Here is a 26,775-nt window from a genome sequence, read left to right on the forward strand (position 1 = left end):
TGTTCATCTGGGGGTCCAGCTTACCTGTAGGTTCTGATCACCTGGGGTACTTGCTTATTTGGGGTCCTGCTTACTTGGGGTCTTTTTCACCCAGGGTTCTGTTCATCTGTCGGATCTGCTCACCTGGGGTTCTGCTCACCTGGGTGTTCTTCACCTGGGGGAAGGCCCATGTGCCATTTGTTCTCCCTTTCATTACCTCTTACCATCCTCATCCTACTTACCTTGAAGTAGGCTGCTTCCAACACAACCCACCCCTTCCCCTAAGTCTATAACCCTTTCCCAGTACACCTGGAGGCACTGTGACTACTCTGTATGTTATTATTCATCAAGACTATTTGATTTAAGCTGTTCTATATGATTTTTTGCAGCTGGATCTTCTTTTTTCCCTTAAAGGGATGCTGTAGAATCCCAACCCTCTTGTTGAAGATGGGCTAATGGGAGCACAGTACCTTGATCTGTTCCCAGCTTTTAAGGCAGCCTCTTTGGGACCCAGAGGCTCAGCAGTTTGAAAGTAGGGAGGCACAGAGTAGAGCTAAGCTTCTTGGAAGGATATGCATGTTTTCTTCACAATGTCTTTTTTTTTTTTTAATTCTCGTTGTTATCAGTCTAGCAAACCCACCTAGTCCCACACAGAATTCTCCAGGGCAGAGTGCCAGTCCCTTGTCCCTGTCCAGGCCTTGCCTTGGGCCCTGGATGCCTGCAGTGCATGGCAGCTAGCCTTGATTCTCCTTCTCCCCATCCAACCCACCCTCTCAAGGGGCTCCTCGATGGTGCCAGCTCTCAGCAACTATGCTTTCTTCAAATTTCTGCAGCATTCCTCTCTCTAAACTTACTCTGTACTATCTTTCCATCTTACTGTCATCTTTTCTAGTGTATATTCAACTTCTCCCACTAGATAAGGCCACTTAAGGGAAGAATCAAAATTTTTTTACCACTTTCCTCAGTGCCTAGTGTAACTGCCCAGAGCATTTGCTCAGTGGGTACAATTTGATGATCACCCACAGGGAGAAATGGTAACTCTAGGCCCATCCACCTCACATGCATTAATAGAAGTCTATCTATGTTAAATATTCTGTCTTTGGAAATGTTCCTCCAGAGTGGTGCTTTTTGGAACCAATCATTTTTACTTTAATTATGAGCATTACTTTTTTCTCCAATTACCATTAAGCCTACAACTAGCTTCTTCCACTGTCTTTCATTAAATTAGCTTGAAGTAGATTTGGGGCATGACAACAGATGTTTGCAAGTAGGGAGGTCTTAGTCTAGACTGGAAATAGTGTTTCATCCCTTCCCCCAACATTTTAGTGAAGTTGCATTTAAATTGTATTCAAAAGATTATGAGACACTTACTTGCATTAGTACAGAAGTCAAATGGTGTCACTTCTCTTTTAAACCCCTTAGCAGGTTTCACATGGCCCACTCCACCACCTGCCCCACCCTCTTCACGCCCTGGCTGAAGCAGGGGCTCTTAGTTCCCTGGAATTTACTGGCATCCTGCCTGGACAGCCTTCTCTGTCTCTTTCTCTCTCTTTTTTTTTTCTTTTCTTTCTTTCTTCCCTCCCTCCTTTCCTTCCTTTCTCCCTCCCTCCCTCCCTCTCTCTAACTCTTATTCTTTTTTTTTTTTTTCTTTTTAGAGCCATGCCTGTGGCATATGGAGGTTCCCAGGCTAGGGGTCCAACTGGAGCTACAGCTGCAGGCCTACGCCACAGCCACAGCCACAGCAACTTGGGATCCAAGAAGCATCTGTGACCTATACTGCAGCTCTTGGCAACACCGGATCCTTAATCCACTGAGTGAGGCCAGGGGGAGAACCTACATCCTCATGGATACTTATCAGGTTAATTACTGCTGAGCCACAGTGGGAACTGCCTACATGTTTTGTTTTGTTTTTGCTTTTCAGAGCTGCACCTGTGGCATATGGAGGTTTCCAGGTTAGGGGGGGCCAAATTGGAGCTGCAGCTGCTGGTCTATGCCACAGCCTTATCTGTGACCTACACCACAGCTCATGGCAATGCTGGATCCTTAATCCACTGAGTGAGGCTAGGGATCCAACCCGAGTCCTCATGGATACTAGCTGGGTTCATTACTGCTGAGGCACGATGGGAACTCCTCTGTCTTTTTCTTGATCAATTCCTGCCATCCTTGGGCTCAGTCAGCTTGTGACTCTATGAGAGTCCTCTGATCCCAGTGTAGGTGCACCCTCCCTGCTTTATGTTCGTACATTCCTTCTCACAATTGTAACTGTGTACACAATTGTCATTGTGTGCTGACTGTGAAATAGCTTTTGTGTCCCTGTCAGAATGTAAGCTCTCAGATGTCAGAGACCATAGGAATCGTATGCACTGTAATGTTTTCAGGGCCTAGGACCCAGCCTGATGTGTAAGAGAAGATTGAATGAATGAATAAATGTGCATTTTATGAATGACTTTCTCATAAAACCTTCAGAGAAAGAAACCGTTCTTATTTACATCAGAGCTTAATTCTCCCTCTCGTCCTAGCCTAAATGAACACAGGAAGCTTTCTCTGGGTCACATGATTCACACAAAACACACATGCATGTTGTATAAAGTAATGTCAGCTTCCAATAAAAACAAGCCCCGGAAATCCAAGCATTCTGCACCCAAAACTTCACTCACTGCCAAACAGAATCAAGCAACTTAAATGATTGGGTATATAAGGAACATCTGAAATAGTACTTCTGTTTAAAATTGTCTCATTTGTGCCTATGAGCCTGTCACATGACTCTTTTAAACTTTATTTTGAAAATGTCTACAGTTGGGTAAAGAGTGTGTGCGAGCCAGCAGCATCCCAGGCATGTTAAACTTTTAGTACATTTAATACACAGCCATTTAGTACAGGGCTTTTCACCAAAGCTAATGTCCCTTCTCCCGAAGGCTCTGGCAACCCTGCAGATGCGTCCCTGATGCTATTCTGCACCCTTTCATTCTCGAATTAACCTGCTGAGTCAGACAACTGGAGAACAGATTAGCACCAATGGCAGAAGTGATTTTCTTGATACAAAAATCTAACCTCAACACTCCCAAGGTTTGACTAGCCTCAGTCAGGGTGCTGACAGGTCAATAGACATACATCGGAGAGTCTATGGTTTCACACTCACTCCATAATTCTTACAGAGAGTGGGGACAGGCTCACCTGTCAGTCTCTTGCCCAGGATACGTCATTGTCCAACTAAGAGAAGGGGGAGGGAAACCTAGTTCTCATCTGGAACAGATGCCAGATCCATGGAAACCCTTACATGGTTCTTCTCACACCCTTTGCTCATTTTATCACCTTATAGCCAACCAGACAAATAACGGAGAGAATAAATGTCCTGGTTTGAGGGTGGGTGACACACGGAACTCACAGAAGGAGGTGACATAAAATCTTCCTGGAGTGACTGACCTGCACGTTGCTAAGTCATCAGACCCTTCATGGGGGCTGGTGGGAGGCTTCTGGAACCCCACGTCGTCTGCAGACTGGACACCTTCTCCGGCTATCTGCATGTCAGCGTGGGCCTCTGTTTCTGAACAGCTTTTCTTGACTGTCTCACTCTGCCCAAACCTGTGCCAGAACTGCGGGTCCCTGGGCAGGTACCTGTCTCTACTCTCCCCGAACGTGCTGGAGGGTCTCTCAGCCTCTGAGGCCTCCCTGGGCAGAGAAGGACCACATCCATGGGAAGCTGTGCCTTTTCCTCTGCAAAGGTGGAAAGAGCAGCACTTGCACGCTGGCAGCTCCAGTTGTTCTTCCCCTTTGGACCCCAAATCCACCGGATCGAGGGCGTTTAGTGCAGAAGACACATCCAGGTTTCCACCAGTCTTCTCGTGTGTCCTCCTTCTCCTCCGAGACAGGCGGAACTTCACCTGGGCTCTTCTCTTTGCCTGAATCCAGTGACTCTCATCCGGGGAAGAGGAGTCTGAGGCCCTTGGGTCAGGGTCACTCCATTGGGGGCTGGAAGTTGGGAGGTGAGACGCCTTCCTGCCCTCTTTCACCTCTTTTTCTGTGTGCTCGTACCTCTGGGCTGCCCTCCTCCTCCTCCTAGGCCTCTGTCTTACTGATTTCTTACCAGTCTCCCTCCTAGCAGGGCTCAGCACCGTGACAGGGGTGCTTGGCTCAAATGCCGCATCTGACACATCATGTGAGGATCTAGACAAAGTAGCAGATGAAGGATGGGAGATGGAGATGGAGAGGAAAGCCATGGGGAAACAGAGAGAGAGAGAGAGAGAGTGATGAAGATGACAGCATGGACCCAAAGATGGAAAATAAAGATCAAACGAAGGGACTGCACTAAAGGGAAAAAACTAGGCTGGTACCAAACGTCCACAGACAACGAAGGCAGAAGCGAGAGCCACACAGTCTCAGATTATGTGACAAGAATACAAAACACTGGTCCACGGAACACCGTCAGGGCCGTGGGCTGAGCTCTTACCTGCAGATGTCCTGAGTGGATGGACAGACAGACAAGCGTGACTGGCTCCTGGGGGCTGTCCCTGTGGTTGGGCTGCTTGCCTGGAGAAACAAGTTAGATAATTTGGCATCTTGGTTAAGGTAATACATGGTCGATATCTTGCTTTTTTTCCACATATTTAAAAAGTTGCAACAAACGTGGCTGCCGGTCATGTTGCTCACAAGGCAGCTCACAGAATATAGGAAGTCAGGGGCCTCGTACTGCAAAAGTAAAACTTATTTGAGGAACTTGGAACAGCTGAGACGCTGTACCACTTTGCTGTTGCTTCATTTGTGAGAGAGGAAGATGATTCCACAAGTTTCTATTCTATTTACTGTAAACTTTTGATGGGAATGGCTTCATAAGCCTTTGAAACAAATGGGTAACATCTGAGTATCCTATGAGAGAAAAAACATAATGGCTATTGCATGACAAGGATGATGATAATCTGGGAAGCCTAAACAGTCGAATAGCCATTTGATTGTTAGATGCTGCCTGGAATTAACATTAAGTCACTTTAAGGCTCTGTGAGATGATCTATTTTAAAACACTTTGTAATATTTAAAAGCCTGCAGTTGTTATTATTACTTTTTCTTCACTGAAACTAATCAAATCTGTCCACTGCCACATTAGTGAACTTTCAAATCTTTTAACCTTGTGACCATACTGAGCCTGGGAATAAGAGAGCCTGAAATTATGCAGATTGTGGGCACAAATTTGAGTCCGTTTCATGAAATTCCTACTGGAACTGAAACACAGCATTTTCTCACCATTTTGACTTTCTTCGCTGCTGTATTTAGTGCAGATGATGATGATAAATCAAAAGCAAGACAGTGTTAGAGTTCCCGTCATGGATCAGTGGTGACAAACCAGACTAGTATCCATGAGGACTCGAGTTCAATCCCTGGCCTGTTAAGGATCTGGTATTGCTGTGAGCTGTAGTGTAGGTTGCAGACACAGCTCAGATCCTGTGTTATTGTGGCTGTGGTGTAGGCTGGCAGCTGCAGCTCTGATTGGACCCATAGCCTGAAAACTTCCATATGCTGCAGGTGTGGCCCTGAAAAGCAAAAAAAAGCAAGACAATATTGAGAATTTACTGCATGCCTGGCACAGTGCTGTGGTTTATCTATTGCCTCTTTAATCCTTACCATATCTCACAAAGGAAGTCATAATAATGAGCATTTTGAGCGAATATTATGTGCCAATCACTGTCGTAAGTAATTTTCACATGTTCATTCGTTGATAGTGACAAGATCACAGGTGGCAAATATTGATATTATTTCCTTGTTACAGATAAAGAAACTGAGAAATCAGTGCTGCTGACGAGTAGGGGGTAGAGCAGAGCTTTAGGTGAGAACCTGCTCCCTCATCTGTTCTCATTCCCACCAAGCAAGGCACCTCTTCTTCACACAGAGGAACTGAGGGAGGTCCAGGTCCAGATTTAGGCCAATCTGACTGCACAGATGAAACTGCCACCAAGAAAGTAACAGCACAGGTAGAAAGCTTAACCCTACATTTCAAAGTTGTTCTAAAAATCCCAATATTAAAAATATATACATAGAAACCGTCTACAAGAAAAAAAAACTGCAAAAAATATAAACATGTGGAGTAAACAATGTATTACTAAACAACCACTGGATCACAGGATAAACCAAAGAAGAAATAAAAAATATCTAAAGACAAATGAAAATGAAAATACAATGAAACACCAGAAATAAACTCATGGACCTATGGTCAATTAATCTATGATAAAGGAAGCAAGAATATACAATGGAGAAAAGACAGCCTCTTCCATAGTAGTGATGGGAAAATTGGACAGCTACGTGTAAAAGAATGAAGTTAGACCATATGCAAAAACAAACTCAAAATGGGTTAAAGACCTAAATGTAAGACAGGAACCATAAAATTCCTAGAGGAATACATAGGCAGAACACACTGATATAAATCATTATAATGTTTTTTTTTTTAAATCTATCTCCTAAAGCAAAGGAAATAAGGAAATAAAAACAACAATAAACAAATGGGATCTAATTAAACTTAAACGCTTTTGCACAGCAAAGGAAACCATGGACAAAATGAAAAGGTAATCTACTGAATGGGAGAAGATATTTGCAAATGACGTGGCTAATAACGGGTTTTTATTCAACATATATAAACAACTCATACAACTCAACATCACTAATCATCAGAGAAATGCAAATCAAAACCACAGTGAAGTTTTATTTTACACCTGTCAGAATGACTTTCATAAAAAATACCACAAATAACAAATATCAGCAAGGATGTGGAGAAAACGGAACCCTCCTACACTGTTGGAATGTAAATTGGTATGGCCCTATGGAAAACACAATGAACTTTTCAAACTAAAAATAAAACTATGAGCAATTCCACTCCTGGGCATATATCTGAAAGAAACAAAAACACTAATTTGAAAAATATATGCACCCATTCATAGCAACATTATTTTATAGTTGCCAAGGTAGAGAACCAATTTGTGTTCATCAACAGATGAGTGGATTAAGAAGATGTATATAGGAGTTCCCGTCGTGGCGCAGTGGTTAACGAATCTGACTAGGAACCATGAGGTTGCGAGTTCGGTCCCTGCCCTTGCTCAGTGGGTTAACGATCCGGCGTTGCCGTGAGCTGTGGTGTAGGTTGCAGACGCGGCTCGGATCCTGCGTTGCTGTGGCTCTGGCGTAGGCCGATGGCTACAGCTCCAATTCAACCCCTAGCCATATGCCGCGGGAGCGGCCCACGAAATAGCAACAACAACAACAACAACAACAACAACAACAACAAAAAGAAGATGTATATATATCGATGTATATATACATATATACACATACACACATGTACACACACAGAAAATGTATATACACAGACTGTATATACACACACACATGCACAATGGAATACTACTCAGTCATAAAGAAATAATGAAATGTTGCCATTTACAGCAAAATGGATGATCTTGGAGGATATTATGCTAAGTGAAATAAATCAGACAGAGAAAGTAAGCTATCACTTATATATTGAATATGAAAAACAAAACCAACTAGTGAATATAACAAAAAAGAAACAGGCTCGCGTATATAGAAAACAAACTAGTGGTTACCAGTGGGGAGAGGGAAGGAGGGAGGGACAAGATTGGAATAGCAGATTAAGAGTTACAAACTACTGTGTATAAGATAAATAAGCCACTAGGATGCAATGTACATGAGAGGGACTATCACCAACTTTTTATAATAGATGGAAATGAAGGATAACCTTTAAAAACTCTGAATCACTATGTTGCAACACCTGCAAATTATATAATATTGTACATCAAATATATTTCAATTTTTTTGTTTTGACTAACTTTATTGTCATCGTTGTTGTTATTACCAAATCTGGAGATAATGTTCCTTTGCTAAGATTCTTCCCCACCCCCACCTTTTAAAAAGTTTTATTGAAGTATAGTTGATTTACAAGTTTGTGATAATTTCTGCTGTACACCAAAGTGATTCAGTTATACATGTACACATATCTATTCTCCTTCAGATTCTTTCCCTCATATAGATTATCACATAATATTGGGAAGAGTTCTGTGCGCTACACAGCAGGTCTCTGTTGGGTCAGTCATTCCACATACCTCAGTGTGCATATATTTTAATTTAAAAAAAGCTATGCAAAAAGAGAAAAAGACAGACGATTGTGGGATCCAGACAAAAAGAAACGAATTCTAACTCAAGGGGTTGGAAAAACTTCAAGGAGAGGTGTGGAAGGCTCAATAACCCTGTCCTCATCCCCAGCCAAGATATCAACATCCTATCTTCGGAATTTGTGAATATGGTCCTTTACAGTATAAAAGGCACTTTGCAGCTGTGATTAACTTAAGGACCCTGAGATGGAGAGATGGTTCTGCATTATTCAGGTGGGACCAGTGTAATCATAAGATCCTTCTAAGCAGTAGAGTTAGGATCAGAGAGAGAAGATCAAGGATGGGAGCAGTGGTCAGAGAGGAGGGGGATGCTATACTTCTGCCCTTGAAGATGGAGCAAGGGAGCCCTGAGTCCAGGAATGCAGGCAGCCTCTAGAAGCTGCAAAATGCTAGACAGTGAGCTCTTACCAGAGCCCCAGTCCTGCCCACATGCTGACTGTCACCCAGGAACACCCACGTTTGAACGTCTGACCTCTAGAACTATTAGATGATATATTTGTGTTGTTTTAAGATTTGCGATAAATTGTCATAGCAGCCCAGGAAACTAATATAGGAGGCAATGCTTTAGGTAAGCTTGAAAGGAAAGGAGGAGTTATCACAGAAAAGATTAAAACTATTCTAGGCAGTGGAAGCAGGGTCCTGCCAGGGAGTGTTGGCGTCTTCAATGAGCTCCAACAGACTGACCCACTTCTGCAGCCTCCTGACCTTCAGTTTTCTGAGTCTTTTCTACCAACCTGTGAACACTGTGCTTTTTCAAAGTCCGAATATCATCTCTGGGCACCAGTCCATGTTCAATTATCTCCTTCAATATTTGCATCAGAACTCTCTTATTTCAAGTTTCCTAATTTAGATCAACTTTATGTATGTACCACAGCATGCATGGCTAGGGTTTTTTTTTTTTTTTTTTTTTTTTAATTTCATGGCTACACCCGCAGTATATGGAAGTTCTCTGGGGCAGAGAATGAATTGAGCCAGAGCTGTGACCTATGCCACAGCTGTAGCAATGCCAGATCCTTTAACCCACTGCTCGGGACCAGGGATTGAACCTGTTTCCTCCGCAGCAACCTGAGCTGCTGCAGTTGGATTCCTAACCCACTAGACCAAAGTAGGAACTCTCAGCATAGCCAGTTTTTGTAAAATATAAGCATTTACTCTAAGCAGTAAGTTTTGTTAGACTGTGTACTGTCTATTCATGAGCATCCACTGAGGTTAGTGGGAAGTTCTGCATAGAGCAGCCACTGAGGAAAGGCCACATGTGTGAAGACTGAATCTCATTCTCTTTTAAAAAACTAATGCAGCCCCAGCATGACCTCCAGTCACTGATAATGTGACTGAAAATGTGGCCACAAGAGCAGGAGCATCAGAATGGGTCTCCATGGTGTGTTAACTCCAGTTCTATGAAGCTGTACAGGCAGAGATGCTGAAACAGACATCATCCTAAGAAAATGGGCATGGGCAAATGCATGCTCTGCAATGGGAAAGTGATTTACCAATGAATAGTAACACAGAACATTATCAAAGATGCAGCTTTCCTTTGGAGAGATTTTTGGCCCACCATGAGGCTGAATCAATGTGTTTCTTTCTGTAACCCTGCCATAATTAGAAAGGAACTGAACTCCTTCCTCATTGCCCCTCAAAGGTCTTTAAATAGCTCAATCTGACCTGAGGTTACACAGGCCTCCCTGCGCCCTCGCCCCATGTGGGCTGCTCCCTTTGTGAGCACTTGAGCCTCTCCCTCCCAGTCTTTCCTGATACCCCAGGCACTTGCTGGGACCATGAGGGAGGTTAACTCCTAGGGACAGCTTTTGGGCTGGAGTCAGTGGACACATGCTCTGGCTTTTCCATTCTACCCAGAATTTCTTTCTTTCTTTCTTCTTCTTCCTCTTCTTTTTTAAATGGCTGCACCTGCACCATATGGAAGTTCCCAGGCTAGGGGTTGAGTCAGAGCTGCAGCTGAGGCCTATCCCACAGCCACAGCAATGCGGGATCTGAGCTGGGTCTGCCACTGACATGACAGCTCATGGCAACGCTGAATCTTTAACCCACTGAACAAGGCCAGGGATTGAACCTTTGTCCTCACGGATTCTAGTCAGGTTTGTTACTGCTGAGCCACAACGGGAACTCCAGCTTCTCGTCTTTTTGTCACACTCCCCTTCACCCTCATTCCTGCTGCCTAGGGAACACTTCCCCCAAAGAGTAACCCCTACAAGTCCTTGTCCTGGGTCCTGCTTTTATAAGAAAGACTCAGGCCCTGGAGGCCTGGGGGGCTGCACAACAGTAAAGGTTGGCTGTTGCCTTGGCCCCCGCGGGACTGGACCAACTCCCACACTGTTTGGGGGTATTCCTCACCGCCCAGACCTCCAGGTTCAGGTCTGCTGCCCCAGCTGAGTGTCTGTGCAAGACTACATGCCAGATCCTGGCCCTCCTCTTAACTTGATCTGCTCAACTGTCCAAGATGGGAAATTATTCTTCTTATAGTTCCCTCTGTCTCCCATTTTTCTCTGTTTTGATCTGTGTTCCACAAGCTTTGAGATATTTCTTCTTAAGGGAGGTAATATCTCTTGTCTTATCAAAAGGCTTCCCTGGTTTTTGACTGTCTAATAAGTTAAGTACAAAGAGACCAGCCCAAAGAATATATATATGCATGACGTGTTCACTTTGCTGTACAGCAAAAATTGATACAACATTGTAAATTAATTATATTCTAATAAAATTTTTTTAAGAAAATAGACCAGTTTGGGGGATGTGCAGGCCTTTGGGTTCTGCATCATATCTCCTTTTCTAATATTAATATTTAATTCCCAGGTTCCAGCAGAACCTAGCTCACTCATTGTAATCAAATATGGCCCCCACTTTTAGTCCCATGCCTTTCTCTGTGAGAAAAGAGCAAAAGCAAAGGTTTGGAACTTTCCTTAAGGCCCAGTTGATTTTACCAGCTCTATGCCAGCCACTTACTTTGAATTCCAAGAGCCCCTTTGAACTTCTCTCATGGTATCCACTTGCTCTAGCATCTGTTGTCTGTCTTCCTGTCCAGCCATTTCCAAACTGCCCCAATGTTCTTCAGTTAATCATCTTTCTTGCTTCCGTACCAGTTTGAGAAAAGAAGCTACGTTTCACTTGTGTGGGGGAATCTCATGGTGTTCTGCATGCAGCAGGTGCCTAATAAAGAGTCTAATAAAGTTGCCTAATAAAGATTCATGGGGTTGAACTGAAATTTGTTAACTTGGTAACAGTAGCATTCAGGTGAACTGAGCTTGGTAAGAGTTGGACCAAGCTGAACTGACTTTAGTAAATCCTGTCCTGATTGCAGTGGGGACACAGGTGACTGTCACATCACAATGAGCAAGAAGGAAGTCCCCCCCTCCACTCAACTCTGTGGCAAAATAAATAGGAGAGGCCTAAGTTTTATGTAGTTCTTGAGGCCCCTTCCATGGACTTTGGAGTTAAAAAACATGTCAAATGCAAAATTCATGTTCTATTTTCTTTTATTAAAGACAGAGAATTATACTTAGGAGATGACAGAACTATTTTTTGTTATGAAGAGTATGTCTCTCAACAATTTTTAAGCTGGCAGGGTCTGTTTAAGAAGAAAACATGGTACCTGAGGCTAAACATGAATTAAAACTTTCAAATCCATGTCCTATTTGGTATCAATGAGTTGTTTTAATTCCCTAGTTGGTACATTCTGAGAGCTTGGTAATTTGTTCACCCCCTTAATAGCTGCAAGATAAAAATGCAATTGGGGAGGGAAAAATAACAATTGGCTGGATGAGCAGAATACTCTGTCCTTTGAAATGAGGCATTCTTTGTAATGGATGTTTATTTCAGATGATTACATCTACAGTGCCTTCAAATGGAAAAAACAAGCAGGAGGCCAGCTGCACTAATTTTATCCAAGTTATTTATATCAGCAGTATAATTAAAGGCAATGATTTCAAATTAGGTTTTCTGAGAATCCATTTATAGGCAACACTAGACAACTCATCTCTATGGCTTCAAGGCCACAGTGGTGCTCTGGGGGTGATGTCAACTATTGCCAATTGGCCTCGGCATTTTGAAAATTAATCACCGTTTCAAAAGATGCTTGAAACTGTCACCTCTTGCTGCCCCGACTGATGGGGACCCAAGGCATGAGGGCAGCCTGAGAGATAATTGATGGTGTGACAAAGGATGGTTAAGCTGAGCTTTAGGCCAAGAGAAAGGGCTTCTCTTGTTTAGTAATATAGTCTTAATACCCGGTGAAGGATGACTCTAGAGTTTCCAATGGGATGTGCTGTTGCAGAAACTGCTAAAAAACCTCCTTAATTTCAGCAGTAGTTCATGAGTAATATGTTCAGGAATTAAGCCTTAAGTGAAATACTGAACTGGCTCTTGGGAACACAGGCCAAAAACTGCCTGAAAGACTCTTTTTGGTTGTGAAATACTATTTAATGACTAATATATATTACATTAATATATTGATTATATTAATTAGTTAAATTAATTATATTAATTAATATTGCTATTATATTAATATTAGTAACTAATATATATTTAGAGAGGGTTTTTCTACAATCTCAGCATCGGGGTGGGGAGGAAGCTCTGTAAAAGTGACCTGACTTAACCCCCACATGATCCCATTCTTCCCTTTATAATATTCTCGGCAGGTGATCCCCCACCCCTGCTGGGCCTGTAAGAGAATCTAGCATTTCCTGGGGACATTCCTTGCACCTCTCTGACTACATCATCTGAGGGCATCATGCTAGTGTGACACTGAGGTTGTTTCTCTGTGGCTTTGGCAGGGATTCTAGTCTTACCCTCCAGGGACACATAAGATTTGCTTCACCTCTGAGTCTCTCTTCTACATCAGGGCCTTTTTCTATTACTAACCCTAACATGTACTATGTTCTTGCACCCATCCTTGGTCCTCTTGCGCAATTTTTGATTGCATATATGCAGTTTTATACGTAGGTTTGGCAGATACATTTGGAGCAGTGAGTAAGTAATTTTATAGGAAACATAAGTTGCTGGTGATGCATCTTGTAAAGGAAGGTTTTGGACAGTGAAGGGCTTTCAATGTCAGGCTAAGTCATGTTCTATCTTATTTGATCTGTAATCAGTGGATGTTCTGATGAGGAGATGACGATGAAAACCTCTTACAAAATTTAGCTTATTGAAAAATGAACTGTAAAATATTCCATTTACAATAGCACCAAAACCATAAAATACATATGAATTGATCAATGGGACAGAATAGAGAGTCCAAAAGCAGATTCACAAATATGATCCACTGGTTTGTGGCAAAGGTGCCAAGGCAATTCCATGAAGAAGGGAAGACCCTTCAAACAAATGGCGTTGGGCCACGTGGGTCCACATATGGAAGAGAAGGATTTAATTCCTTACCTTACAGCATGTTAGGAACTCAAAGTAATTCATTGAAAACAAAAGCTAAAACTCTGCCACTTTGAGATGAAAATACAGGAGAAAATCTTCATGACCCTAGGTAGGGATTTTGTAGATGAGACACAAAAAGCAGAAATTATAAAATAAATTTTGGTAAATGAGACTTTATATAAATTAAAACTTTTGTTCTTAGAAACACATTATAAAGAAAGAGAAAATGGAAGGACCGTATTGAATATATATATAAAGAATTCTTAGGAGTTCCCATCATAGCTCAATAGGTTAAGAACACGACATAGTATCCATGAGGATATAGGTTCCATCCCTGTCCTGGCTCAGTGGGTTAAGGATCTGGCATTGCCGTGGCTATGGCATAGCCCTCAGGTGCAGCTTGGATTCAACCCCTAGCCTGGGAACTTTCCTATGGCACAGGTGTGGCTATAAAAAAAAAAGAAAATAATTCTTAGACTCTCATAACTCAAAAATAAAACACCAAAGAAAGATGGGCTAAATTTATAAGCAGTCACTTATAAAAAAAAACATATACAAATTTCCAATAAACATCTGAAAATATGTTTCCAAGTCTTAATTTTTGCAAATTAAAGCCACAGTGACAGAGCACTACATACCCTTTAGAAGAGCTACAATTAAAAACACTGACCATATCAAATACCGGCAAAAATGCAAAAAGCGGGAAATTTTGTATGTTGCTGGGGGGGAGTGTAAAGGGAAAACTACTTGGCAGTTTCACATAAAGTTAAATACACCTGCCATACAACCCTGCCATCCCACTTCTATGTATTTACCCCAGAGAAACAAAATTCCACATCCACTCACAACGAAATTTACATATGACTTATATATGAAGTTTTATCAACAACAGGCCTAAACTGTAAACAATCCTAACCTCTATCAATAGGTGTGTGGATAAACAAAATGCAGTACATTCATGCCTTAGAATACTACTCAGCAATGAAAAGGAGTGGAAGACTGATACTTAAAATAACACTGAGGCATCTTCAAATAATTCTGCTGAATATAAGGTTCCGGTCACAAGAGGGCATACAACACAGTCTCATTTATAACATGGGATGTAAAGCAGACTAGTGGTTGCTGAGGGCAGATCTGGGAGCAGGGATGGGCCCCAGAGGAGCCTGAAAACTATTGGGAGGGGGTTTATAGACATATTCTGTATTTTGGCAGTTCTAATGTCAAAACTCAGTGAATTAAGCAATTTAAAGAGGTGAGGTCTGTGGTTCTATTTGTCTGAGTGAGAATGATCTGAATCTAACTTTAAGTCGACAATATAGTGAAAAATGGCTTGTAATGGTAAAGGCAGACTAGAGTCTATAGAAGCAAAGAATATTTCTAGGTTCAAGGTAGAAATAATTAATGTTGCCTCTAGAATATGGTAAGGGAGATGCAGTTAAAACAACAGAGAGAAAGAAGAGAAAAATAAAGAGAAAGTTAAAAATAAGGAAGAAGGTTAAGTTGGGAATAAAGACATCAGAAAGAAAAAAAAAACTGAGGTCAGAAAAGGAGAAAAGAAAAAGAAAAAAAGAACTAAAATAAGATAAAAGAGAAATTAAAGAAAAAACAAAAAGATATTCATATTCATATGTACCACATGTTGGGGAGAGGAGTCTGAGTGTCTATGGTTTTGAAAACTTTATTTACTCCAGCCATTATTCCAAAGTTTGGTAGAAAATCAAGTTCTAAACTGAGTCTTCTGAGACATGAAGCTTTTTAGGCATATCAAACAGAATAAACAGATACACATGATACATAATATAAAATTAATTGCAGGACTTTCTTAAATAAGCCCACAGGGCTGCTAATTAGTTTGGAGTGGGTTTAAGGAATGAGGTTAAATAAAAAATAGATAATTAAAAACAATGGCATATCTTTTCATATACTTCTTGCTCAAGAATGAAGTTAAGGAGTTATTGTCATGGCTCAGCAGAAATTAATCTGACTAGTATCCATGAGGATGCAGGTTCGATCCCTGGCCTCACTCAGTGGGCTAAGGATCCAGGGTTGCCATGAGCTGTGGTGTAGGTCACAGAGGCAGCTCAGATCTGGCATTGCTGTGGCTGTGGTGTAGGCCAGCAGCTACAGCTCCAATTCAACCCCTAGCCTGGGAACGTCCATATGCTGCAGGTATGGCCCTAAAAAGACAAAAGACAAAAAGAAAAAAAAAGAATGAATATAAGACAAAACTATAGTTCAAAATGATACATGCACCCATATGTTCATAGCAGCACTATTCACAGAGCCAAGGCATGGAAACAACCTAAACGTCCATCAATAGAGGAATGGATTAAGAAGATGTGGTACATATGTACAATGGAATATTACTCTGCCATAAAAATAATGAAATAACAGCATTTGCAGCAACATGGATGCAACCTGAGATTCTCATACTAAGTTGAGTAAGTCAGAAAGAGAAAGACAAGTATCATATGATATCACACATCTGGAATCTAATATACACACAATGAACTTATCTACAGAAAAGAAACTCACAGACATGGAGAACAGACTTGTGGTTGTCAGGCGAGAGAGGGAGAGAGTGGGATGGACTGGGAATTTGGGGTTAGTAAATGCAAACTATTGCTTTTGGAGTGGATAAGCAATGAGATCCTGCTGTAGAGCACAGGGAAATGTATCTAGTTACTTGTCTAGAACATGATGAAGGATAATATGAGAAAAATATATGTACGACTGGGTCACTATGCCATGTAGCAGAAATTGACACAGCACTATGAATCAACTATAATTGAAAAAAAAAGAAAATGGGATAAAGGGGAAACAGGAGCAGGAAAGATGAGATACCTAATTTAGGGTGTACTGGCCAGAGCAGTAACCCTGATGTGGTCCTAATTCTAGTCTTTGTTGATACAAAGAATCACATGGTTTGTACTTGCCATAAGACAAAACCAAATTAAATCATTAGAAGCAGCACAATTGCTGGTGCTGAGTCAAAAAAGGACTTTTATCTCTCGGTGATCATTTACAGAAATGGTGATGAACATTTATGTTAAACATGATTTTTGTAATGAATACAGCAATGAATTTCCAGCACAGTTCTACCATTATTTTCCAATGGCACAGTGTCAAAGTACAATGCAGTGACAGGAAAAGTTTTACTTTAACACTCTGCTACTGGAAAATAATTATGGCCATGGGTTTGAAATTCATTACTGTGTTCATTAAAAAATATGCTATAAAATATCTTAGTTCCCTCCCCAACCCTCCCTTTTAAAATCTTCACTGTTCGTCTTTTTTTAAATTGAAGTATAGTTGATTTACAATGTGGCATTTGTTTCAGGTGTATGACACAGTTACTTAGATAGATAGATAGATAGATAGATAGATAGATAGATAGATAGATGGATAGATGGATAGATCGATCTTCTTTTTTGAGATTCTTTCCCCTTTCCCATATAGGTTATTACAAAATATTGAGTCTAATTCCTTGTGCTATAGAGTAGGCCTTTTTTGTTTATCTATTTTATATATAGAAGTATATATATGTTAATCCCAAGTTTCTTATTTATCTACTCCCACCACTACTTTGGTAACAATAAGTTTGTTTTCTTTATCTGTGAGTCTGTTTCTGTTTTGTAAATATGTTCATTTGTATCATTTTAAAATTAGATCACACATATAGTTGGTATCATATGATGTTCATCTCTGTCTGATGACTTCACTTAGTATGTTAATCTCTAAGTCCATTCATGTTGCTGCAAATGACATTATTTCATTTTTTATGCGTAATATTCCATTGTGTATGTACTGCATCTCCATGGCTTCTCTTTATAATGATGTTTGGATTGCCAGATAGTTCTACTTAAGGGAGCAGGGACGGTGGGGTAGATTTTTCTATAAAGGAAACCTTTGAAAAGAAAATAAGTAAGATCTGATAACAAGACAGAGTGAGAATAGAGAAGGAGCTGAGAACAGCCTTGAGGGTTTTGTGGACAACGATGAACAGTTGTTTTAATGGACGGGAACTTGGGTGATGGAGATAAGGAAAGGAGCTTTAGGAAAGCTTATTTTGTGCACTTTGTCCCTATTCCAACATTTTTTTTTCTTTTGGCTTTTTTTTTAGGGCCTCACTCATGGCATATGGAGGTTCCCAGGCTAGGTGTCTAATTGAAGCTAAAGCTGCTGGCCTACACCACAACCACAGCAATGCCAGATCTGAGCCGCATCTGCAACCGACACTACAGCTTATGGCAATGCTGGATCCTTAACCCACTGAGGGAGGCCAGGGATCAAACCCTCAACCTCATGGTTGCTAGTCGGATTCATTTCCGCTGTGCCATGATGGGAACTCCATCCCAATTCCAACTTTATAGCCCTCTCTGCCACCACTCCATAGACTATTCCATGGAAACTTTCAAGAAAGAGTTCACCAGCGTTTTCAGAATTGGATTTGTGTTTATTTTGAATGACATTTTGGGTTGACACAAGATTAAGCTGGGAGCAAGAAGGCCTGGGTTTCTTTAGTTTATATCAATGAAAATCAGCCCCATAGGCAAGCAAAACATGAGATCTAAAGTCTGCTTAAAGTATGTGGCTTAACTCAGGAATCTGCTTTAGAGTAAAGGAGGAAAAGTGGTAGATCAGATAGTACTTTTTAAATATTATGTTTCTCAATGGGCTTGTTGGTTAAGAGCAGAAACAACTTATACTTTCCTGCTTCCATGAAGCTATTCTTTGTGGCTAGTTAAGTTTGGAGTCAGATGAGGTAAGGCAAATGTAGGCATCTTGTGTACATTGAAGGTACTAAAAAATGTGTGTCAATCAAAAGCTGGCAAACAATCACAAACCAAGAGTCAAAGGTTTACACAGAGACAAGGTCAAGAGCTTTCAAAAGAACGTTCTTAAGTGCACATAAAAGGACAATTGAGATCTCAAATTCCAACAAGATGGGCCACAGATACAGATAATTTTATCCTGGAAACATTTTTAAGTGTGTCAAATCCCACTTTACTACGTTCATACAAAAATTTCAGAAAACCACGTCTGGTATGCGTAACAGCCTGAGCTATCACCTTCTGTTATATCTGCCAAGTTATAGACACCTGGCCACTTTTGTGGCTGAGTCCCTGCACAAGTTTGATTTTTATGCAGGATTCTGGAATTGCACATAAGCAGAGCACATTTGATTTTGAATAGTTGATGTGGAGCTCTTTAGGTAATTATCTAGTATTTGGCCTCATTGTCTGCTAAAGCCATGCTTTTTCATTCAAACCTTGTATCAAAGACAGTGTTTACTTTCCTATCTCAAAATACCATATGATGTCACTTATATATGGACTCTAATATACAGCACAAATGAACCTTTCCACGCAAAAGAAAATCGTGGATTTGGAGAATAGACTTGTGGTTGACGAGGGGGAAGGAGAGGAAATGGTATGGATTGGGAGCTTGGGGTTAATAGATGCAGACTACTGTCTTTGGAATGGATTAGCAATGAGATCCTGCTGTGTAGCACTGGGAACTATGTCTAGTCACTTATGATGGAGCATGATAATGTGAGAAAAAAGAATGTATACATGTATGTGTAACTGGGTCACCATGCTGTACAGTAGAATATTGACAGAACACTGTAAACCATCTATAATGGAAAAAAATAAAAATCATTATATTAAAAACAAAAAATTCCAAAGTTGGACACAGGGGCAATAAGTCAAGTAAATGCAGAAAGACTTTACAGGATTCATACTTCATTTATAATTTGTGTTTTTATGACTTTAACACAAAATCTCATTATCGTGTCAACCTATAAATGCAGTCGCTCTGTTGTCCCTAGAGTTTTTAGTCATTTTTAGCTTCTGGCAAATACAGTACATTTGCTTAGTATTATGTCATTCTTGCATTTCCTATTTGTTAATTGCTATGTAGTGTCTGCTCTAAGAAGCTGAAGGATATTTCTTCACATCTAAGTTGTTTCTTCATCAAATCTGTCAGTCTTAGAGTAAAATGATAGTTTGAAAGAGCATAGGGAAATCAAGTAATTTTGCAATGTTTGGGTCAAAAGAAAGAGAAGATCCAAGGTTATTACAATTCTTGTAATTTAGTTGTTATGACTAATAATTGTATAAGAAAACCATGGCTGTTTGAAAGAAAAGAGGAGGTTTTGAAAAGAAACAAACTCATGTGATATAAACCTAGATTTTACTGAAGGTGATGAGATGTATTTCTTCAAGGATCTACTCAATGTGACTATCACATATTAGACCAGGGGTAGGAAACTCTGGAGAGGATACTAATTCCTGACCTTTTGCAGGAGTTAAGAAGTATCTTTAAGCTTACTTCAATGGAAAGCAAATATTTACATGCTAGTGAGGGTGTCCTGCACATGCTCCAAATCTGCTCCTTTTGCATGTGGATTATTTTGAGCTAAAGGCACTTGAGAAACAGCAGGTGCAAGAAAGGAACTCTGACCTCCTCCTTTCTTCCTGAAAACAAAGAGATGACATTCTCATAGGACAGATGCCATCCCTGGACCAGGAAGAAAGAAACATTCTTACCACCAGAGACAGGGTTGAGGCCCAATATAATACCTCAGCAAACAGACTTTGCACTGGTAATTCTTTTTTTTTTTTTTTTTGCTTTTTTTCTTTTATTTCCTTTTTAGGGCTGCACCTGTGGCATATGGAGGGTCCCAGACAAGGGGTCAAATCAGAGCTACAGCTGCTGGCCTACACCACAGCAACAGCAACGCAGGATCCCGAGCCGAGTCTGCGACCTACACCACAGCTCACAGCAATGCCAGATCCTTTACTCACTGAGCGGAGGCCAGGGAATTGAACCCGCAACCTCCTGGTTCCTAGTAGGATTCATTTCCACTGTATCACGACAGGAAATCCTGCTACGATAATTCTTATCTTCCTTGAGTCTCCCTAGATATTTTAGTAACATTTCCACATTACATCTCTTTGTTCATCCTGGTACATGAGCCTTGAGGCCTAGCCACATCTTTGGGACTTCATTTTCCTCTGAGGACTCCTATGTCCAACTAAAGTTTTATTCAAATTTAATTCAATTTTTTATTCAAATATAAGTTGTGCCTGAGTTCCCACTGTGGCACAAAAGGATCAGTGGCGTCCTTGCAGCTGTAGGATGCAGGTTCTATCCCCAGCCCCACACAGTGGGTTAAGGGTCTAGTGTTGCCGCAGCTGATAAAGGTTGTGACTGTGGCTAGGATCTGATCCCTGGCCTGGGAACTCCATACACCACAGGGAGGTCAAAAAAAAAAAAAGTTGTAGAATTTCCTCATTAATTTGCCTTATGTCAGTCCTGGCTGGAAACCCCAAGAGGTGGAAGAGAAGTCTTATCACCCCCGCCCCCACCACACACACACACATACACACACACTAGGGTCCTCTTGGGCCCAGAGGAGTGGGGCTTGTGCTGGGAAACATCAATGCTACAGATACATAGTAACCCAAAGAATCCCCAAAGGCAACTCTCTGGCTGGTCCCTCCCTCTCTCTTTGATTTCCATAAGTTTTCTTCTTTTTTTCTTATTGCTCCCTTATTCCTCTCCAGACTAATGCTAGAGATTTGTGGGACCAAGAACAAAGTCATTTTCTCTGTGTGGAAATTCAGTATTATGCAACTTTCCTGATTTCTTTGGCAGGATTGGCACTGTGTGCAGCTGTTCAGAAACTGTTGAATGAAGGTCACCAAAGGGACATTGTGTTCCTATTCTTATGTTTCCCCCTCCCTGCCGCCCCCCCCAAAAAAAAGGCTAACTCTGCCTGTTTTTCAGAAGAACTGTGGATGTGATCACAGATCAGATCAGGGAGAGTGAGGAGTTTGAACAGTGTGCCACCTGCAAGCTGAAGACCCAGGAAAGCAGGAGGTGTGGTTCTAGCCCAAGTCTGAAGGGCTGGCAAGGGAAGGCAGGCAACTCACATGGAGAGGGGAAGTAAGTGTCTGGGAAAAAACATCTGCTGGGCCTGCAGAAACACTGGGACACAGTGGTCTCTGTCTAAAGGTCCTGCCCCTCCCCCACCACCTCTCTGCCACGTTCTCTGCAGATATGCCTAGTGATGGTGTGCCCTCTGGACCAGGCCCTCTAGCAAAGTCTTTAGGCAGCCATGGGACAATAAAAAGAATGGTTTTCTCCATCTTCTGTTTCTTCAAAATATTTAGCAGAAAATAATCCACACGCCAAAGAAAGACATTTTGGGATGGCAAATGTGCTCCCCTATACAAGTATGAGTGCAAAAATGTCCCCTACCCATTCAGAAAACCAAGGATGCTATAGCCATCAAGCTATCACATCACAGCCCCGAAGATGAGCCCCAAAGAACGCATCACAGAAACAAGATGCTGCCATGGAGCCAGCAGCTGCACCTGCCTCCCTATGGTGCACCTGGTGGACTTAAGGATGGGAAAGCACAGAGCACTGGCTGGGATAGCTGAGGTGCATATCAAAGGGATGATTTCAGTGAGCCCAGACCTCTCACCTTCCCATACTCAGAAAAGCACTAAATTCCTTAACTTAAAAAGTCTAGTTTTCTTTAATTAACAGTAATCTTTTGATGTTCTGACTACCTGGTCTTTGCTGCAAAAGCTCCTTTATATCCTGGCTCCTCCCTTACTTCCTCAGAGCTACCTGAGGGTCTGTGGCCTGGTTCAAGTCCCACTGAATAAAACACAATTTGCAACTTTTAGGTTGTACATTATTTTTCAGTGGACATAAGCAAATACAGTTGCTTATGTATTAAAACAATCTTTCCAGCCTTGGCTGTTATAGTGTGAAGTATTGCTACAGTTACCATTTTATGGGAAAAGAAAAAAAAACCCTGCAGCTTTTTTCCCCTCCAATGCGACAATCTTTTTGACTTTTATCAAATCATCCTGGTTCTACAAGACGAACAGTGCTATTTAAGTTGAACACATAGTCTAAATTCCAAGCCGGATGTGATTCATACATTGAACTTCACTTTTTCTGGGAAATCATGTACCTGCTTCAGCAAATTCCTGAGAGTGAGTTTTTCTCAGTGCACAATGTGCTCTGTTAGGCTGGATGTTCCGTAGGATGTGTGCCCTGAAACTGACTCACACTGCACAAAAGGAACACTTCCTTGGAGCATTTTTGGAATTTACTAAAAGCTTAATTTCTTTCAACCCTCAGGAATGCCTCATGCTACAAAAGAAGACAAATTTATAGACAGAGAGTTGTAAATCAAAACATATTTCCCCAAGGAAAAGGATGTCAGGAGAAATACCTGGTGATAATCAGTGGGGTTTGTTTGTTTGTTTGTTTGTTTGTTTCCAAATCTCTTAGTCAGAGAGATTTATTTGGGAAAAATTTGAGTAGATGTTTTAGGACTTAAACAGCATATAAAACATAAAAGCTGGGTCTTGCTGGTCCCCAGTGGCTGGGGCTGCAATGCAAGGGGCTGAGAAGTATTCATCACCTTTTAGCCTGATTAGTTTTAATGTGTATGGCATTAAAAAATAAAACAACAACAGAGAATGGGATTAAGATGGCAGAGTAGAAGGACTGGAGCTCACCTTTTCTCATAAAAGCAACAAAATTACAACCAAATGCTGAACAACCTTCAATAAAATAGACTGGAAACTATCAAAAAAGGTATCCTCCTTCAGAAGGCAAAGAGAAGGCCACATTAAGATGGTGGAAGGGGCAATTATGTGAAATAAGCAACCACATAACTGCCGGGTGGGCGGCCCACAGACTGGAAAGTAACTATATTGCAGAGACTCACCTACAGGGGTGAGAGTTCTGAGCCCCATGTCAGGTCCCCACACCTGGGGATCTGGCATTGGGAGAAGGAGCTCCTAGAGTATTTGGCATTGAGGGCCAGCAGGGTGTGTGCATAGGAGCTCCACAGGACTGGGAAATGGAGATGCCACTCTTGAAAGGTCCACACAGGGTTTTATGTGCACTGGGTCCTAGGGCAAAGCAGAGACTCCACAGGAATTTGGGTCAGACTTGTCTGCTGTTCTTGGAGGATCCCATGGAAAAACAGGGGGTGAGTGGCTCTTTATGGGGGAAGGACATTGGTGGCAAAGGTCTCAGGAATCATCATCAGCATGTGCTCCTCTAGAGGTGGCCATTTTGGAAAAATCTGGCCCCACCCCTCAGGGCTGAGAAGCCCCAAGCCAAATAATAATTCGAGTGGGATCACAGCCTCACCCATCAGCAAATAGGCTGCCTAAAGATCCCTCCCACACCAAGGCACACAGTGACCCCTAATCTCACTCAGAGACAAAGGCCCACCCACTAGAGGGGTAAGAATCAGCTCTACCTCTCAGAAGGCAGGCACTAGTCCCTTCCATCAGGAAGCTGATGGCACGCCCCCCATGGCAGGCCCCCACAAGGGGCACAGACATCAGAAACAAGAGAGGCTATAACCCTACCATCTGCAAAAAGGAGACCACACCAAAAATCTATACAAAATGAAAAGGCAGAGAATTATGATTCAGATAAGGCAACAAGAAGAAAACCCAAGGAAAAGAGGTAAGTGGAGATTACCAACTTCCACGAAAAAGACTTTAGACTAATGATAGTAAAAATGACTTAAGATCTTGGAAATAAACTGGAGGCAAAGATTGATAAATTACAAATAACACTGAGCAAAGAAATACAAGAATTAAGGATTAAGCAAGCAGAGATACAAAAAACAATAACAAATAAAAAATTCACTAGAAGGAACCAGCAGCAGAATACAGGAGGCAGAAGAATGAATAATGAATAGGCAAAGTGGAAACAGACTGATGGAGACAGACTGACACAGAACAGAAAAGAGAAAAAAGTTTGAAAAGAAATGAAGACAGTCGAAGAGATCTCTGGGACAATGTTAAATGCAATAATGTCCATATTATAGGGGTGCCAGAAGAAGAGAAAGAGAAAGCGCCATAGAAAATATCTGAAGAGATAAAAGCCAAAAACTTCCCTAACATGGAAAAGGAATCACTCACTCAAATCCAGGAAGCACAATGAGTACCATATAAAATAAACCCAAGGAGGAATACCCCCAAGACAAATGTTAATAAAACTGACCAAAATCGAAGACAAAGAGAAAATATTGAAAGCAGCTAGGGAAAAGAAACAACATATAAGGGAACTACAATAAGGTTATTAGCTGATTTCTCAGCAAAAACTCTGCAGTCCAGAAGGGAGTGGCACAATATGCTTGCGATGAAAGTGACAAAAGGAAAAAATCTCCAACTAAGATTACTCTACCCAACTAAGCTCTCATTCAGATTTGAAGGAGAAATCAAAAGCCATACAAATAAGCAAAAGCTAAGAGAACTCAGCACCACTAAACCAGTTTTACAAAAAATACTAAATGAACTTCTCTAGGTAGAGAAAATTGAAATCATATCAAGCATCTTTTCTGACCACAACACTAAATGGCTCAAAATCAACAAGAAAAAAAATCTGCAAAAAACACCAACATATGGAGACTAAACGACATGCTACTAAACAACCAATGGATCACTGAAAAAATCAGAGGAAATTAAAAAATACCTAGAAGTAAATGACAATGAAGAGACAACACTCCAAAACCTATGAGATGCAGCAAAAGCAGTTTAAGAAGGAAATTTATAGCGATACAAGCCTACTTCAGGAAATAAGAAAAATCTCAAAAAACCTAATTTTACACATAAAGCAACTAGAGAAAGAATAAACAAAACAAAAACTTAGCAGAAGGAAAGAAATTATAAAAATCAGAGCAGAAATAAATAAAATAGAAATGAAGAAAACCATATAAAAATCAATGAAACTAAAAGCTAGTTCTTTGAAAAGAATTCATAAACCCATAAATTGATGAATTCATAAATCCATAAACTCATCAAGAAAAAAAGAAAGAGGACTCAAATCAGTAAAATTAGAGATGAAAAAGAAGTTACAACTGACATCATAGAAATACAAAGGATCATGCCAGCTGTTGTTGCCCTCATTCCCCTGGGAGCACACCCATCCTGCTGCTGCCACTGCCAAATGATCTGGGAAGTTCCCAGAGGCTTGATAACTGTCCCTTCCCAGGAACCTACAACTAGGAGGAGCCTTAGCAGCACCTCCTGTGGCTGAGGCAAACCATTGCAGTTATCTCTGACTCCAGAAGTGGGTGTGGCCTGCCACCACTAGGGGTCCCTGAACAGGCACCACTTGCAGCCCCAATCACCACAGAGGGCACCACAGAGAAGGGCACTGTAATTGAACACCACCTGTTGTTGCTCTCATTCTTCTGGGAGCATACTGACTATGCTGCTGCCACTGCCAAATGCTCCAGGCAGTGCCCACACAGTTAATCACTGTCACTTCCCAGGATGCTACAACTAAGAGAAGCCTGTGCAGCACCTCCTGTGTAGGCTAAGCAGGAGGGGGTGCTTCTTGCATGGTCTACAGGTAGCAGGGACAAATCACCACAGTTATCACTGAATCCAGAGGTGGGCATGGCATGCTACCACTAGGGGTCCCTGAACAGGCATACACCACATTACCAGATGAAAAGTCAAAAACTACATGATCATCTCCATAGATGGAGGAAAAGCATTTGACAAAGTCCAACATCCATTCATGATACAAACTTTTACTAAAGTGGGTGTAGAGGAAACTTAACTTAACATAATAAAAGCCATTTATGACAAACCCACAGCAAATATAATACTCCATGGAGAAAAGCTGAAAGCCTTCCCACTAAAATCTGGGACAAGACAAGGAGGCCCACTCTCACCACTGTTATTCAACATAGTATTGGAAGTCCTAGCCATAGCAATCAGACAAACAAAAGAAATTAAAACCATCAAAATTGGAAGAGAAGTAAAACTGTCACTGTACTCAGATGACATGATACTATATATAGCAAACCCTAAGGACGCAACCCCAAAACTGCTTGAACTGATCAACAAATTCAGCAAAGTAGCAGGATGTAAGATTAACATTCAGAAATCAGTTGCATTCCTGTATACTAACAAAGAAATATTAGAAAAGGAATACAAAAATACAATACCTTTTAAAATTGCACCACAAAAAATCAAATACCTGCGGCTACACCTGACCAAGGAGGCAAAGGACTTATATGCCAAAACTATAAAACATTCATCAAGAAAATTAAAGAAGATGTAAAGAAATGGAAAGATATTCCATGCTCCTGGGTTGGAAAAATTAATATTGTAAAAATGGCCATACTACCCAAAGCAATCTATAGATTCAATGCAATCCCTATCAAATTACCCAGGACATTTTC

General features: G+C 41.2%; 1 protein-coding gene across 50 annotated transcripts in view; it reads right to left on the reverse strand.

Annotated features, from left to right (window-relative positions):
* Window positions 1-26,775, reverse strand: part of MARCHF1 (membrane associated ring-CH-type finger 1) — an 836,078-nt gene that overhangs the window by 92,375 nt on the left and 716,928 nt on the right. For all 50 annotated transcript variants that reach the window (XM_084972222.1, XM_084972248.1, XM_084972203.1 and 47 more), the window contains one exon: window positions 4,427-4,506. In XM_084972222.1, coding sequence (XP_084828348.1) covers window positions 4,427-4,506 — 80 coding nt within the window. The remainder of the gene's footprint in view (window positions 1-4,426; window positions 4,507-26,775) is intronic.

This window comes from Sus scrofa, chromosome 8 (genome assembly GCF_054392235.1).
Source record: "Sus scrofa isolate SSC_HxYL_T2T_F1_AM1 chromosome 8, Sscrofa_HxYL_maternal_Yorkshire_Landrace_v2.0, whole genome shotgun sequence".
Taxonomy (NCBI): Eukaryota; Metazoa; Chordata; class Mammalia; order Artiodactyla; family Suidae; genus Sus; species Sus scrofa.